General features: G+C 31.3%; 1 protein-coding gene across 1 annotated transcript; it reads right to left on the bottom strand.

Annotated features, from left to right (window-relative positions):
• Positions 1 to 3,154: 3,154 nt before the first annotated feature.
• Positions 3,155 to 16,618, bottom strand: LOC133195936 (aldo-keto reductase family 1 member B10-like). Its single transcript, XM_061331920.1, has 10 exons — positions 16,356 to 16,618; positions 11,332 to 11,499; positions 10,313 to 10,429; positions 9,807 to 9,896; positions 9,373 to 9,489; positions 9,081 to 9,193; positions 7,124 to 7,205; positions 5,801 to 5,884; positions 5,317 to 5,405; positions 3,155 to 3,666 (listed from the first exon to the last, which is right to left on the bottom strand). Exons 1-10 carry the CDS (start codon positions 16,428 to 16,430, stop codon positions 3,636 to 3,638), a joined length of 966 nt encoding a protein of 321 aa, XP_061187904.1. The 5' UTR covers positions 16,431 to 16,618; the 3' UTR covers positions 3,155 to 3,635.
• Positions 16,619 to 16,920: the final 302 nt, after the last annotated feature.

Raw genomic sequence — 16,920 nt, 5'->3', positions numbered from 1 at the left:
AAACAAATATCCCACGGAAGGCAGTAATAGTTAAACTTTGTCTTGGTCATTGGTCCGGTTATCATATACGTCTAGTATTCTCAAACACTTCGAAACTATTTGACAGATTTCACATTCACGGCGATCGAGTGGTCAAAACATGCATGATTTGCACAATCTATGACTTGCATGGGGCTTCTGACGATTACGATTAAGGAATGCAAGTTTGTATATTTTGCATATCTGTATGCAAAATATATCTTGCATAAAAGTTCAGATATAACTGTTTTGTATGTAATATGGACAATCCAAAGGAAAATAGAATGTATGTTTTACAATAGAATAACAATCATAAACAAGTTAAAGATTAATTGATAGGATGCTTTTAAATATAGACCTGCATTCATTAACCTTTAATACAAGGACTTGAATTTGGGGGTGAAATGATTAAAATTATAATGCGATTTTAATATAAGTTTACATCAAGATTCAACCAACTCAAAAGTTTACGCTCAAGGAGAAATACGTTGTGCCTAAAAAAAATTAATAACATCTGTTAAGTGGGACTTCTTTTTTATTTGCCCTACATGTGTATTGAGAAACAAAATTTGATTCTGATATATCTTGAAAATTTTCATGCAGGCGAAATAAAAAAAAAACTGAAACCTTACACATTTTAAAGGAAAAAGTTTTATAATATGAGTATGAGCTTATTCTTGGTGTTTGGATCGGGTATAATGTACAACGTAATATTACAGAGACTGGTACTCTTTTAAATTAAATACAAACCTTTACTCAGATTTTTATGATATGTCGGTTTATTTAAGGAACAGTGTTCGGCTTTCAATTTGGAGAGATAATATTAATTTGATAGATAGTTACTTTTCCACTTAAAATATTCGCTTTAAAGCTCATGTTTCTTTTTTTTTTTCCTCAAGTTAAAGAAGAAAGTTATAAATTATGTTAAGCAGCGATGATTATGAAAATTTTTAATTGTTCGTTAATCGATAAATCATTTTACTCCAAATATTCATTGTTCTATTGCAAATATGTTTCAGATAAGGTTAGTTATATGTGGGATATAAAAAGATGACATACATGATAAATCCAAGAACTTCTTGAGTAATGAAATATATGAAGATAACGAACAGTATTCAGGCTCAAAAGTCCATCAAACAATACAAAATAGGAGCAGAGCAAATACGGACCTCCAAACATCAGAGGTGGAAGCAGGTGCCACGGATGAGTGAGCATCCCCTGATAGAGTAAATAGAGTGAAAGTCTGCACATTTATCCCCCTAAAAACTTAAAATCAGAATCATTGATTCAAATATGAATTAATATGAATCACAGTAAGACTGTAATGAGGGGTATAAAGTATTGTTATCAATTTGATAAATATAAAAGGTGAAGACAATCAAGTTTTATAAATCCAGTAAGGAATACGGAGATGGATCAGGTGTCGGGGAGAAGAAAGCATTCCCTGTCAACCGTCACACCCGCCATGAACCCTATGTATTGATCATGCAGGTAGAAGGAGTCAAAATGGTTTATTTTACATTTTGTAATTAATTAGTCATCAAAGATTACCCCCTACTTTGTTATAAAGATTGCCCAAATCATATTGCACGATTGAAGTTTTATATAAATAATGCCCGTAGGAAACAATTTCAGGGAGGGCACAACCAAATGTTTTTAGTTTGAGGGGGCATTACCAAACAATAATTCGTTGACATTCAAAAAGAAAAAAATGTCGAAATAGACGTATTTCTTGAGGGGTCACATTCATAAAGTACCTAGCTTTGTTTTCTATGGTATACTAAATATATCGGCAAAATTAAAGGGGCATGCCCCTCCCCCCACCCCCACCCCGTGCCCCTTTCACGATTTTTTTACGGGACTGCTTATATCAATTTAAAACTACACTACTCAGTATCGTCCAAAAAAATCACAGTCATCTAAACATTGTTTTAAAAACTAGTAGTATCTTTTCCTTTAGATAACTGAATAATACACGGTTTCTTTTTTAAATTAAGTCATTGAAATTTGATGTGCCCGTGTCCTTGAAATGCAGTGCTATCGTTTGTATAGGAAAAAAAAGCTGGGTACTTCTGACAAATGTCTTTATGGATTCAGGCACAACTGAATCCAAACAAGATGTTTTCTCTTAAACAGTGTAAAATATAATTATCAAAGATGATATATTTTTTGGACTAGATAAAGAAATATTTTTTTTTCAATATGAAAAAAGAACCCCATTGTTATAAAAGAAAAACAAAACAAATGTAACATATCTGTAAGTTTTAAAAAATACTTTAAAAGTACATGAAAATGATTTTTTTTTCATAATGCTTATGAAATGAACTTAAATTTACTTTCTTTGTTATCACATGTTTAAACTTTCATCATCACTGGTCCTCCAAGAGTCCTCGGCTATACAGGTATGATAGGAACACATATTTCTTAGCTTGTGTATTTTTGCAGGGTTATATTTTTGCTATATTTATAAGAAATAATTGAACTTTTAAAAAAAACAAAAACAAAACAAAACAAAAAACATAGAATTTATAAGAACATTTTACGATGTTTGTTGCTTTTTGATACAATAAACTCGACATGTACTGCTAATAATTAGTATGAAATATGATTTAACTAATAAGATTACTTACATGGTAAGTATCATGGTGATTTTCGTTTTAATCCCCTCATTTGCATAGGAATGCCAATACTTTTAACTCGAATGTGAATAGTATTATAAAGGAAAAAATGAAGTGAATAGTATTATAAAGAAAAAAAATAGACTAAAGATATTTTACACATAATCAAATTACGTCTGAAACAGTCTAATGTACAATCCGAGAATGTTTCCGTGAAAGTATGACTTTAAAAAATAATGATATCGATGCAATTGTGTACTACGATTAAAAGATGTGTTGTTTAAATCCCATACAGTTTAATTTCAGTTGATAAATTGAATTTATCCAGCTGGTCTAAGATTTACTTTACAATCTATCATAGTCAGGTAAATGGCTGGATTCTCAACTTCTGAAAAAAAATCATACCATTTTCATTGATTTCAATCTCTTTCAACACTTCACTTTTTATCTCGTTTTATTGTACATATTTTTATATCGCCTTACTTCGTAAATTTACATACAACACAAGAAAGATAATATCTTATTAATGATTAATGTAATATAAGTGATAAATATGGATGTACAGAGGTATTTTTAGTTCTGAAGAGAAATGGATCTTGTATAAATGTACAAAGCAATATAAGTAACATACTTATGTATTCAAAGTGGTATCTTTTTTATGATTTTTCGTAGAACAAAATTGTGTCCTCGTCGTGGTTTCTGTATTTTACCATCCTTTATTTGATGTTTAACTCAAGTGAGATTTTATGCATTGAAAAAATTAACTAGACGCCATTTAGCGATAAACAAGACATGCAGTGGTCTTTTAATGCACGAATTTTCTATTTGTTTACTTAAACCTTATTCTACTTTCTTAACATATTTAGCTGACGAAAATATTACATAAATTCTCTTTATTAGTACATTCAAATGTTATAATGCTTCTTAAAAAGAACATGGAAGAATATTAGACAGAGAAATATCTAACATTCTACACTTCTTTGATTTTTTTTTTCAGCTTCACCATGGACATTCTGGGTGATCCTTGAACCTGAGAAAAAATTAAATATGATGAAAAATTGTAATTAAAACACACAAGATTAACAAAACAAAAATATGATTAAAAAATTTTAAAGAAATAGTAAAAATGTATTTTAGTGGAAACATATCCGATTCAATTTAAAAAGATACACATGTACTCAAAAGTGGTTTGCTATAACATAAAGATGGTCTGTTTCATATTGTAGTAGATATTAACATTGATATATACGAGGGCTGTTCGGAAATAATTGAGACAATGTGTATATTCTTCTTTCTACTGAACGTTTTTAGGTGAAAATTTGCATATACGTTTGAACAACACTAAAAATTAATAAAAGCAAAAAATATTTTAAAAATATTTTATTTCTTCTTTCCAATGGTATATTTATTTGTCAATGGTAGGGGTACCCAGCGCAGTCACGAAATCAGATATTGAAAATATGTAACACCAACGTTAAAACTCCCAGTGGACCCATAGTAAAAAGGAAAATAGTTCAAATTATGTATATAATTTTTCAATTTAATTTTGACATAAATTTGTGCAAGTTTGTTAGAATTTCGATCAGAAATACGGAGATCATTTAAAAAATTAAGCGCGGTATAGCAATCTGATAACAACGACAAAACGGATTTTGACGTCAAGGCGGAGCAGCAAGCATACCTAAGATTTTGTGTAGCGATATTGAGAACTCTTGTCAGACTAAACGACCTGTTAAAACACTAACAATGCAATAAAACGTGTCTAGGGATTTATTTTTCATTGGTATTTTTTTTTTTACAAATAATTCAACCAGAGTAAAAACAAAAGCTCCGGACAACCAACAATTATTACGGACTAAATAACGTTGACTCGCGTTGCATAACTCCGTACTGCATGATAGTCAATCTGTATATGTTTTACACTGGGGTAGCTACAGCACACGTTTTATTTTAATTTTTTTTTTTTAAAAAATCATTTGAGAATTACTTGTATAAGAGACAAGTTTGAATTTTGGAATTCTATATGTAATGACTGAGAAAGTAGATTGAACGCTTCCCGCTCATTTCACAATGTGACGTTAAAATGACGTAGCGATGCTTCTCCAGGTCAATAGACATATGCTTGTTTATAATTTCACCAGAAATTAGAAATGTTGCTCAATTGTTTTATTTGTTCTTTATAAAATGTTGACGAATTTTCATGAATTTATCTGTCCTTTGTGGAGTAAAAGTATTTGTCTCAATAATTTTCGAACAGTCCTCGTAGGTCCCTTCATTGCTTATATGGAAAATAATAATAAGTGTGCTAATTAACTGTTTTTAATTTTTAACATAAAACTTTTTTATCTTTTATTTCAGCCAACACCAATAAATCAATAAAAGCAAATATAATTGAAAGATCAAGTTGTCGCAATTTTTTCATTTTTATGAATGTGTGTTTCAACAAATTTAAAATGAGTTTTAAAAAAATATTTTACTATTATTTCTCAAAAATTAAATTCGTTTCTGAAGTTTTATCAGTATAGCTGATTGAATCATTATTTCTTTAAAATTGAAATACAATAAGTATACAGGGTATAAAGGGTTCTTAACTGACTTGTAAGAGACTAAACTTTTGACAAAAAAACAGACAATTGTTTGGAAAAAGACAAGGAACAAGAAATATGCAGTTATCACTTACATAGCACCCATAAAATCAAAGTAGCGGTGTCTAGTTTTTATCTTGTCAATTTCTTCCATGTCTTCTTTGGATAGAGAAAAATCAAAAACCTGCGAAGAAAAAAAAGTTGTCCGTTTTTATAGAAAGTACTTGTTATGTACACATAATCCTTACTTAAAATGCCCCTTAAAACAATTGTCATAAAATGAAGGTTTTTGTATCATGCTATTGAAAGGAAATATGAGAATTGAGGCATTTCATCAAGCCTTTTTGTTTATTTTTATCAAAAAACAAATCACAGTTCTAAGATATGATGACGTAATAATTCCGATATATGAATGTCTTTCGTCTGTCTCATTTAGAAATCATTTGATTGTTTTCTCATTGAAAAAAATCACCTCCCAATAATGCTTTGAAAAAAAAAAACAGAATTTGTCTTGAATCTTGAAGAAACTTTCTGAACCTAGAAATGTTTGCATATTTCAAATAAATGTATATTGTTTACCTGTAAATTGCTACGAATTCTCTCTGGATTCGTACTCTTTGGAATAACAATCATACCTCTTTGGATGAGATTTCGAAGAATAACCTGTAGGAAACATATACAATATTTTTTTAAGTTAATCAAGTAGAATACCATCTGGGTTTTTTTTTTCTGTGTGTGGTTTTTTTTTTTTTTTTTTTTTTTTTTTTTTTTTTTTTTTTTTTTTTTGACAACGTTTTTAAAAATGGTGAGCTTTTTAAGATATTGTAGGAATATAAATGACTTCATTAAAGTATCTTCTTAAGATTACAATTTTTACGTTACAAGCAGGGGGTCGTAACATAAAAAGAATTTAAGTTCCAGACCATGCTTAAGAAGTACAATTCTAGACATAAGACCGTAACTAGAAGCATACTAAGATTTGACAATCCTAGCAAAACTTGGGAGGCGGGTAGAGGTGACTTACGTATGTCTTAACTATATGTTATACATATATTTAGAACAGTTAAATATTGAATCTCGACGTTAAAACAGTCCTTTATTCAAACTATGCATTTAAGAAAATAATTATCTCTATTTGATACGGGTAAAAGAATTCTACTTTTTCGGAGGGGGGGGGGGGCAGTTTTATTGATCAATGATTCCAATATCACTCTCCACATGGCATACAGTAGATGTCAAATTTTATTTTTGGGATACTTTTGAATATTACTGGGACCTACGTTATAAACACTAATCAATATAAGTAAATTGTACACAGTAATCATGGATTTGTACGTTCACTGTGAAAATATAAAATATAGATTAAAAGAGACAGAAAAATTGTCGGTGAGGTAGAGGATGAGGACTAGGAAGCTTATAAAGAGTTCTGTAAATTAGTAAAATGAAGAACGCAACATAAGCGCCGATTCAGACAGGAGTTCACTACCGTCCGAGAGAGAGAGAGAGAGAAGTTGTTTAGTTGTTATACACAAAATCAAACATGTTTAGATCTAAACACGAAATGAGAGTATTTAGTTGTTAAACACAAAATCAAACACGTTTAGGTCTTAAATACGTAAAGATAGTGTTTATTTCCTTAGCACATTTTTTACAGTGTAAGTAAACGAAAAAGTGCCTTAGCATCAAAGCCAACTTTTGCGAATACTTTACTATTTATTGTTCAATATACACTGAAAAAACGTCTAATTCCTTTGAAAATAAATCAAAAAAATGTCAAATTATACGACAAATATTCTAAGTGTACTTTGTTTTAAATTTTATTACACCTATAGCTTTCCAATCTTTGGATAAATTGTTGTTTTCTGTATAATTTTTTTTCTCCGCTTGTTTTGGGTAGCTTACCTGTGCTGGAGTTTTCCCACATTTTTCGGCTAATTTCAGGATGACAGGATCTTCCATTACAACAGGATCGTCTGCTTGTTTACTACAAATGAGGCAATTACGCATGTTTTGGTTCTTCTTTTGTATTGAAAACTTAATTCGTTATGTTGAACATGGGTTCGATAAATCTGCATGTGTATAAATGTTGTTTTCTAGGTTTCCATAAAGGTCTAAATTATGCATCAAATTTTCTAAATAGATTTTTTTTCTTTCTAAGGACATTATTTTCTCTTTAACAGCTTTCAAAATCAATACAATATGTACTGATATTTAAAAAGATGTTTTAATAACTTTGTACTAAAAAATTCAACAACTAATAAGATATTCCTTTAAGGTGGGATTTTTGTTAGGTTTCTGACTAATTAAAATATTAAAGTATATTTGCATAAATTTCCTTCTGACATATTGAGATGTCAGGAATTTATAAAATCATATTTTTTTTCATTCTTACAACTCTACAACTTGACAAAGAAATGGAATATTAAGTTTAAAATCTAGCAGGGACTATATTTTCTGTGGAACAGTAGCGTAGGAAAATATCACAATTTTTGCTTTTTTAATTAGATTAATGAGCTTAGTTCACAGTTTTAAATAGTCAAAATCTTTAAGGATTTTCTAAAGTGAATGAAATTTGTGTTTAGGAACTTAAGTTTAAGAATATATTAAATCAGAAATATATTCCTAACAAACTACAGTCTTGTTACCTTTGTAAGCTCTATAAACAATTTTGACTGAAAAATTCACTAATTCATTTTTTTTATTTAAGGTTAATAATATTTTTTTCGTTTTGTGTCAGTATCTCAAGTCTTCTCCAAATTTAAAAAAAAATAAAAAATTGAATAAAAATTATAGAAAATTGAAGAAATTCTCGTTAACAATGCAAATATCTATTTTTAGTTAAAATATCTATCTCAGTTTGATAGTGTTATCTAATACATCTTATGTAGTATTGTCTTTTTATGCAAAAAGATGAACAAATAATACTTTTAAATAGAAGTGGGCATAGCAAGATAGGCAGCAGTAATTTTTAATCCTTAATTTAAGAAAACAGAAAACATGATGATCTTTACTTGACCTTGCTACTAAAATGAAACAGTCAATTCTAACCGAAATGATACCATCACTTAGTAATATTGTCTTCTTGATTGTGTGAAAATTTCAGGAATTTTTTAAATACAATAAATTTGAGAAGGATCCATCCTTAATATTTACAGTCGTCCCTGAACATAAAATATGCATTCATTTTAAATGCAATAGAATGTACGCTTTAAATAATATTAACATTATGAGCAAATTGCCGATGATGAAACGTTATAACTTAAAATATTACTGGCATTGTTTCTCTTTGTACTATTTCAAAACTTTGCAAGGCTTTGTCCTATCCTAAGCGAGAAGAGGTTTCTTTTAAATGAGACAATAGAACCTGTGAAATCCTATTTAAAAGCCCCTATATAAAATGGTGTCAACAAGTCTATTGTATGTTCTATTAACTTTGGAGAATGGAGAGGGGGCTATTTATTTGTACTATTTCAAAACTTTGCAAGGCTTTGTCCTATCCTAAGGGAGAAGAAGTCCTTTTTAAATGAAACAATAAAACCTGTTAAGTCCTGTTTAAAAGCTCCTATGTGAAATGGTGTCAAAAAGTGTATCACAGAATTTTTCATCAAAGCATTTATTTACAGAGAGAGAGAGAGAGAGTATTAAATGTTTTAGCATAAAATGTGGAGGGGCATGGCAAGCTCTGGGTATTCCTATATATCCGCCAGTTAAATGGCATGATATTTTCTGGCTTTATTGCTACTTTGAATTTGCATTGAGTTGAATAGGTTATTCCCAAAAGAATACTTTAAACGTCCTTGATCAATTATTCAGAAAACAATTCTAAAGAATGCATTGTGTATTTATGTGGGACACTAACATGAACGCAGGCCTTCCTGGTGAACCGAATGGAGAATACGCTGTAATTGTTATTCCGAGCTTCTTACAAGCCTCGACCAACTCTGTTTGTGGGAGATATATGTGACACTCCACCTGAAAAGAGAAAAACAAACAAAAAAATTCAAAATTGAAATACACAGATGTGATATTTTGCTGTAATAAATGTATTGCTTTTTATTGCAGGCCAATTCATTGTTATAACTTTTTTTGCATAGTTAACCATCATTAAAGGTGTTTTTATAGAAACAGCTGAAAAATAAAGTCTTTCTCACTTGGTTTGTAACGGGTTTGTGTTTCGCCACCTTGCAGATTCTTTCAACTTGTGAGATACTAAAGTTAGAAACTCCAATAGATTTGGTCAGTCCCAAGTCTACAAGGTCCTCCATTGCCTATAAACCAAACACTACAAAGACTTATTTCAACAGAACATTTAATGTAAGACAAGCCATGATTCACATGTATCTTGATGCAGTACATTATATTAAATACTATTATAATTATATAAACTTCCATGTCCGTTGTCATCAGAAATGCATTAATTAAATAAACTTTTAGACTAATGCAGGAAATAGAGGTTCATGACAATAAAGAAATCATATCTTTGACCCAGTATTAAAAAAAACTTATTTTGGACTTTTATAAACAAATTATAGATATATCGTTACAATTAAGGCCGACCCTGGCGCTATAACTCTTTTCACTGCACCTTCCATGTTCCCAACAGATCCCACTTGTCTGCTCCCTTCCAGTTTCCGGACTCGTTTTGGGGTACGACATTAGTGTCGTCACCATCGTACTGTAAATTAACGAACATTTAATAGTCATTGTAAGTATATAACTTTTATCAAGAGTTATGATTTATTTACCATGGTATAACAAGATCGTTTGGACACTCCAAACATATACCGAGTCTGACCTATTCCTGATTTATCCGTAAAAAAAATTTTCTGTCATCCAATACTATTGGTTTGTCTTCTTTTGACAATCAAAATTAAATTTGATTTTTGTTTAATTAATCAAAACATACAACCGCTTTAGATCACTTTTTTTCAAAATTGATTGTAAAATCGAAATTTTATTCACGTATATAGACCCCTTCTTTCTTGTGGTTTTCATATCGTGCTTCTTTTTTTCTATGTAAGTTATAAATTATAAATAACAAGTAAACCAATAATGTATGTTCCATTTACAAGATAAAAACAGATTCCTTACTTCTAGAGGTATAGGAAAGTGAACGAGGTACAGATCTAAATATGATAACTGGAAGTTCTTCAGACTCAACTCAAGGGATCTCTTCACCAGTTTTGGGTCCATGTGAATCAATGGGAGCTGAATAAAAACAAGACCTTTGTTTTTTTTTTTTGTACTGGCAACATGAAACAAATGTTAAAAATATTCTTTTTTATTTTCCTTCAACATTTTCTTCAAATGTTGATACCGTTCTCGGTAGCTCAGTCGGTAGAACGCTCGCTCCATGATCGGGAGGTCGTGAGTTCGAATCTCAGCCGCGACTTACCCAAGTCGATAAAAAAAATGGGTAGCAACTGTTCCTTCGCCATGCGCTCGGCACTTTGAAGTGAAAGTTTGCGGGTCCTTCGGATGAGACCTTAAAAACCGAGGTCCCGTGTCACGGCAGGCGTTGGCACGATAAGGATCCCTCACTGCTCAAAGGCCCTGAGTGCCAAGTAAAGGTTAAAATTTGAAGCCCTTCACCGGAATATGGTGACGTTTCTATATGAGTGATATATTCTCGAATGGGATGTTAAACAACATGCATACAATCAAATGTTGATTCTTGAGCCAATGTTATTCGGAGATCGATTTATACATTTGAAAAAGAGACACAAAAATGCAATTCTTGATTAAAGTAACAAAGTCGTGAAAAGTCAAAAGACAAAACAATTCTTGATAGAATTTGTGAAATGATAAACCAATTGACCATGTATTCTTGCTCTGTAACTCCGTCTACCAAATGCAAATACTATATACGTGGTAATTAACCGTGGGGTAATTTACATGAAATACTCGATAAGAAAATTTTCGTGTAAGTGTAAATAATCTCCAGCGTATCAATACTTTTGTATATTTTTTATTCAGTATTATAAATACACCAACTTCATACTCGCGGAAATTTACCCTTAGCGTATATTTTTTTTTACTACTAATTCGCGTAATAAACATGCGTTAATATTCACGATTACAGTAATAGAATATGACTATGTTATAGTTGCCTTAGTAACAATAAACAAATCCTCTCTTTTCACTTTTCCACTTTTAAAAATTTCTTGCAGAGCCTCTCCAATTGCATCCTCATTCATGTAACTGTAGGCCGTGTCAATGTGTCTGTAGCCAGCATCCAAAGCAGCCAACAAGGCTGCCTTTACCTCATCTTTTGGACTCTGAATGAAATAGAATAGGAAATATATGCTTACTGTTTGGTGTTCGGTCTGAATATTGTGTACGATGTAAGATTACAAAGAGTGTTACTATTTTTACATTAAACAGAAACCTTTCATCAAATTTTCTGAATATTTGGGTCTTGTTAAAAGCACAATATTTGGCTTTCAATTAAGAAATTCCAAATTTGACAGATATTGTTCATCTACGTAAAATGGCTATAAAAAGGAAGATCATCATAAAAAATAACTTGAAACCTGTTTTTATTTTAGCTCACCAGAGCTGAAAGCTCAGATTAAGTGAGTTTTACTGATAACCCGTTGTCCGGGGTCCGACCGTTTGTAAACTTTTCACATTTTCAACTTCTTTTCAAGAACCGCTGGGCCAATTTTAACCAAAATTGCAAACATCCCTGATTAAAAAATTTACAACTCGTTAAAAAATATTTCTTAAATGATTTGGCTATTAAAGCAATGAAAATAGTTTACGGTAAACTAGTTCTAGACCTAAATTTAGATTGTTAATATCCTGTATCATATCATTAAAGAAAATTGAAAATAAGGTAGGGCTTAAATTATCTCCCTGTTTAACACCATTTTTGCAACTAAACCAATTTGTGAGTTTGTCATTAACTGTTCACATGATTCTGAGCTTTGATAAATATATTTGCTCGAGTTGATCTTCAAAAATGCTTTGAATTTGTCGACAGAGATATGTTGCTTTTGTTACATGATAAATCGTTTATTGTTGCTTTTAGGTTTGACTTTAGGGATCATGGTTTCCATTTCATTACAAATTATTTCGCATAAATGATCATATAACTCGTCAATAAAAAATCCCTGTGATTTTCGACTGTTTTTAATCAGATCTATTGTTGCTATCAAAGCAGACCTTCTCAATTCTCAACTCACTTGTCATAAAATCATTTGGAATCCTATTCAGTTGAAAACGATTTTGACAATGTTCAAATTTTGGGGTACCAGAAACTAAACAACAATCGGAGACATTAAATTCACACATGATGACAGAATGATCCGGAAGTTTTGATTCATACTCGATAAAATTCAATAGATAAAATTCTGCCGCAATGTTCTGTACGTTTAATACCTTAAAGTTCTTGATTTGTCTGAATACATCTATTGTTACACATGTATAGTTCACTACAGATTTACCCTTCCTTGAAAAACATGTCAAGTCAACCATCAATACAATAAAGTTTTCTTCATAAAGAAAGTCGATTTATCCATGTCTGTGTTGTTAAACAGTACCGTATATAGGTTTTCATTTAGGAATATGACCAAAATCTTGAAGTTTGTCATTCAAATTGCCTATTCTAGAATTTACGTCAACCATCAAGAAAATGGCATCACTTTAAAAATTTACATAAATCTGTGTTAAAAGATGTTATAGAAACCTGGAGCATCCCGTCCTCTGTTATTCGGATGGTAAGTAACATGCAAACACAACGAATTCAAAATCAGATTTATAGCTCTTCATATTTTTTCCAAGGATACCATCAAATTTTCTATCAATCACTTTTATCTCAAATTGATCTGATAACCATTCTTTTATCAATATCCGACGCCATCCGAATGTTTGGGATTCATTTACATGTATATCTTTTCTATTAAAACCAAACCATCTATAACCTGGAATATCAATAACATTTTCTACATTTAAATGTCTTTCACTAATGGCTATCATATCACAATTTAGTGCACAAATAATTTGATTTCTGAGTTCCCCATTTTCTCTAGTCCAACTGCAGATATTTAAATGACCTAATTTTAAACTATCAATAGGCCGGAAAAGTTCCTACAGGTGGTTCTTACGATTTTGATCAGGGCAGTCAGGTGGGTTGTTTTATCGTAGGTTATGCGTTTTTAACACGCTTCTTCCATTGGATCTAATGCAAAATTGTTTGCCGTTTGGAATCTGATATAAAATGGTTTTTGCATTAAAGACCCAATTTTTTTACCGTACGGTTGCCTGAGGAGGGAGTGGTCTTGGTAGTACTGGTGTTATTTACCTGGAGAGCCCCAATACTCAAGATGTCAAAAATCTCTATACACGCTGCATTACACAGGAAGTCCGGCTTTTGGTAATCAGGGTCAACATTATATACGCGTTTTATGCATAATTTTGAGTGAAAATATTTAAAAATAAATTATGTACTGAAATATAAAATTTGTAGACTTAGCGTTTTCGTCGATTTCTTTTGAAGAAAAAAAATTAAAAAGACATATCTTTTTTAAAAATCGTAAAATTAAAGTAAAAAGGGTGAAAACTATAAAGCAATCATATCAATATTTTAATCGCCAATAAAAGAAATTATTATAAAATATCAAGTGTTTATATTGAAATAAAAAGATTCAACTTATTGTGTGGACATTTACCACGATCGGATTATTATTTACTTTTCTGGCGAACAATGGTGTCCAAATGTTCGCCATTTCCGAGGGTCCGTGTTCTTATGCCCTGTAAAGGATATAAAAAGAATCTTTCGTTATTCATAGCGTTAAATGGGGAAGGGGGGGGGAGGAGGGGGTTTCCAATTGCGGCGAATTGAGTCTCAGTGTACCCAAGTGCAAGGTCGACAAGGGCATTACGTACATTCTTAAAATCAAGGCTCAGGTTGAATAAGGGGCTTGGAAGAATTATCGGTCTGTGCTGCTACAGAAACTTTTTTAAATCCGGATCTCAGTTATTGAAGGAAGAGAGGGTTTGAATATCCGCAAATTATTCTTCGAAAAGTTCTACAGTTATCTTGGACGTCATATCGCTAACAAGTACAAAAAAGCAGTGGAGATTGAAAAAAATATTACGAAGTCACTGTTTAATTATCTACTCTCGATTATTTTTTAAAATTAAAATTTTCAACCAATATAACAGCGACATGATTTTTTTTAACCTGAGTGTATACAAAGCGACCTTACACGCGGTACATGAAAGCGTTTGACGCGTGACCAGGTAATTGTTTTCAAAACATGCAAACTCAGATTATCAGGTAGCCCATGTAGCTGGCCCGTCAATCAAATCAGAAGCTATTGTTTTTTTTTATGATTGACAGGCGGTATACCATTGATCTTGAATTAGGTAGATTTTGGGGGCGTTAACATAAAATTGGGTGTTTAAGCTCAATCAATCTTTCCATGTGTGATTTTGAGGATCTAAGAAAAACCGATTTGCATGCTTCGATATTCTGTAAATGCCGTTTCCTTCGTAGAACTTCTTTTTTCTCCTCAACTGAACAGAAACTAATTTTGATTAGGCCTGATTTGCCGATACCCCTGCTCTTTAGTCGTGCAGCCGCAACTTATCACATCGTTAGAAATAACAAAAAATAGTCTCTTTTGGATTAATGTTATTGGCGATTATCGAACGCTCTGGGTCATTCAGTGTGTTCGAATTGTTTCTCTTGTTTGTACTAACAACTGATTCTGCCCTGCATTCAGAGCGTTCTAGATTCTCAATCTTTTGTATTCTTTCAATAAGCTTATAAACAGACCGTGACAACGAATCAATTTGTCTCGGGGGTCTCCCAAATTCAAGGTCAAAATCTGACTTCATTGCTTTAAATTTGTCATCAATGCTTGTCATAAAATCTTTACTAAATTTATCTAATTTGCTATCAAACGACAACCGTAATTCTTTTGTACCTTTCTGAAGGCTGCTCACTGCGTCTGCTATTAGAGTCATTTGTTCAATTATTTTCGTTTCAAAATCATTGTCATCCGATAAACGCAAAACCTGATAAACCAAAAAAAAACACGATAGAAAACGCAAAACCTGATAAACGGAAAATATGATACGATAGGATACATGTATCATACGATAGGATAAACGCACGATAGGACACGATAGAATTGTGAAGAATTACGATGCAGGTGCTGTAACAACGAAAAGTAAAGAAAAATATCAAATAACATTTCGAGATAACAAACTCAAAATGCGTTGACAGTATCATGTTTCATAGTTAATGTCTAGAGAAGGTTCCTCCAATCTCTAAATACTGAAATATAATGATTTATGAGAAACAAATTAGTACTTGTATGTAGCCTAAAGTCACTGACCGAACAGAAATCGACAAGCCTTTTTTAAAAGACTAAAACCAATCCCGGCCCTATAGGTCCAAGCTCCATTTATAACGAAGTGTTCCTTTCATGTAAAATCTTGTAACAAAAAATTGCGGATCGGTAACTGCAAACAAAGATTTTTTTTCAAACCTTGGTCTTAATATTATTGTTATTACTATTAATAAATTCTAAAAATGCATTGATTTAAGGTACTCCGATCCTCAGGTTCTGAAAATTAGCTTTTAAGTTATTGAAATTGCTCACAAAAATGTCTCTGATTTCACTTGGAGAAAATTGTATCTTTTTTATGCTTGTACAGTATTTTAGTTTTTCTTTTTACTTCAATTGTCATATAATACATAGTGTACAAAGCTTGTGCTATCATTGCTAGACATCACATATCATGTCTAATTTCATATCATGTTAATATCAAGCATTGGTATCTAATGCTAGACTAAAGGAAATTCGATTTCTCTAAAAAATAATTCATTTTTTTCATTTATGGGGTACAAATGTCAACTTTTTACAAGACCGTTTCGAAGACTTCAAAGAACCTTGAATCATATTAAGATGCAGAAAATGAAAATTGTTGCACGAAAAGATCTCAATTTCAAGCTTCAGTTTGAGACTTTTTAAATAAAATAATAAATTTAAGAGTTATCCTTCCTGGCTGAGGATCGGATATCTTTAAAGCGAACGTTAGTTTCTTGTTAATAGTAGATATAAAAGAGGAAATACCTAACTTCATGAAATTCTAGAAAAAAGTACTGAATATAACAAACCTGCCAAGTACCAAGTCCTATAATTGGCATTTCCTTCCCATTATTAAGTTGGATCGTTTTCTTCAGAGCGGCCATACTGGAAATTTTTTAAACTCGTGACTCTCGGTGTATGTCAGATTAATACAATTTTTAATTACTTTGATCTAAAAAAAATTCCTATTGGTATGTTCTAATGTATGTCCGAATCAACGACGTATGCACGATCGATACTGTAGCACACACTGCATGCAGCAATAAAATACACTGCTTTAACTATACTATTCAGTATTGTCCCAATTTCTGTTATGTTAACCTCGATCATTCATTTGGATGATACATGATCTATTACGTAACATGGGGTTTTTAGCATAATTTAGAACGGCTTCTTAGATAACTATATGGCAGTACCATCGAACCATTTATACTAAAAAACTGTGTCGTAATTTTACGCTCTCTCTCTCTCTCTCATATTTAATTTTAAATACTGTCTGAAAATTAATACTTAAATGTCTCCTTGAAAAATAAATTTTCTATTCTAAAACATATCTGTGTCACTTTAAATTTATAGATAGTGATCTTGACTATA

The sequence above is a fragment of the Saccostrea echinata genome, unplaced genomic scaffold (genome assembly GCF_033153115.1).
Source record: "Saccostrea echinata isolate AGI-Se365-2 ecotype Australia unplaced genomic scaffold, CSIRO_AGI_Sech_v1 ptg000029l, whole genome shotgun sequence".
In the NCBI taxonomy this organism is placed as follows: domain Eukaryota; kingdom Metazoa; phylum Mollusca; class Bivalvia; order Ostreida; family Ostreidae; genus Saccostrea; species Saccostrea echinata.
Note: the sequence above shows the minus strand (reverse complement) of the source record. Positions and strands in the feature narration are given on the sequence as shown.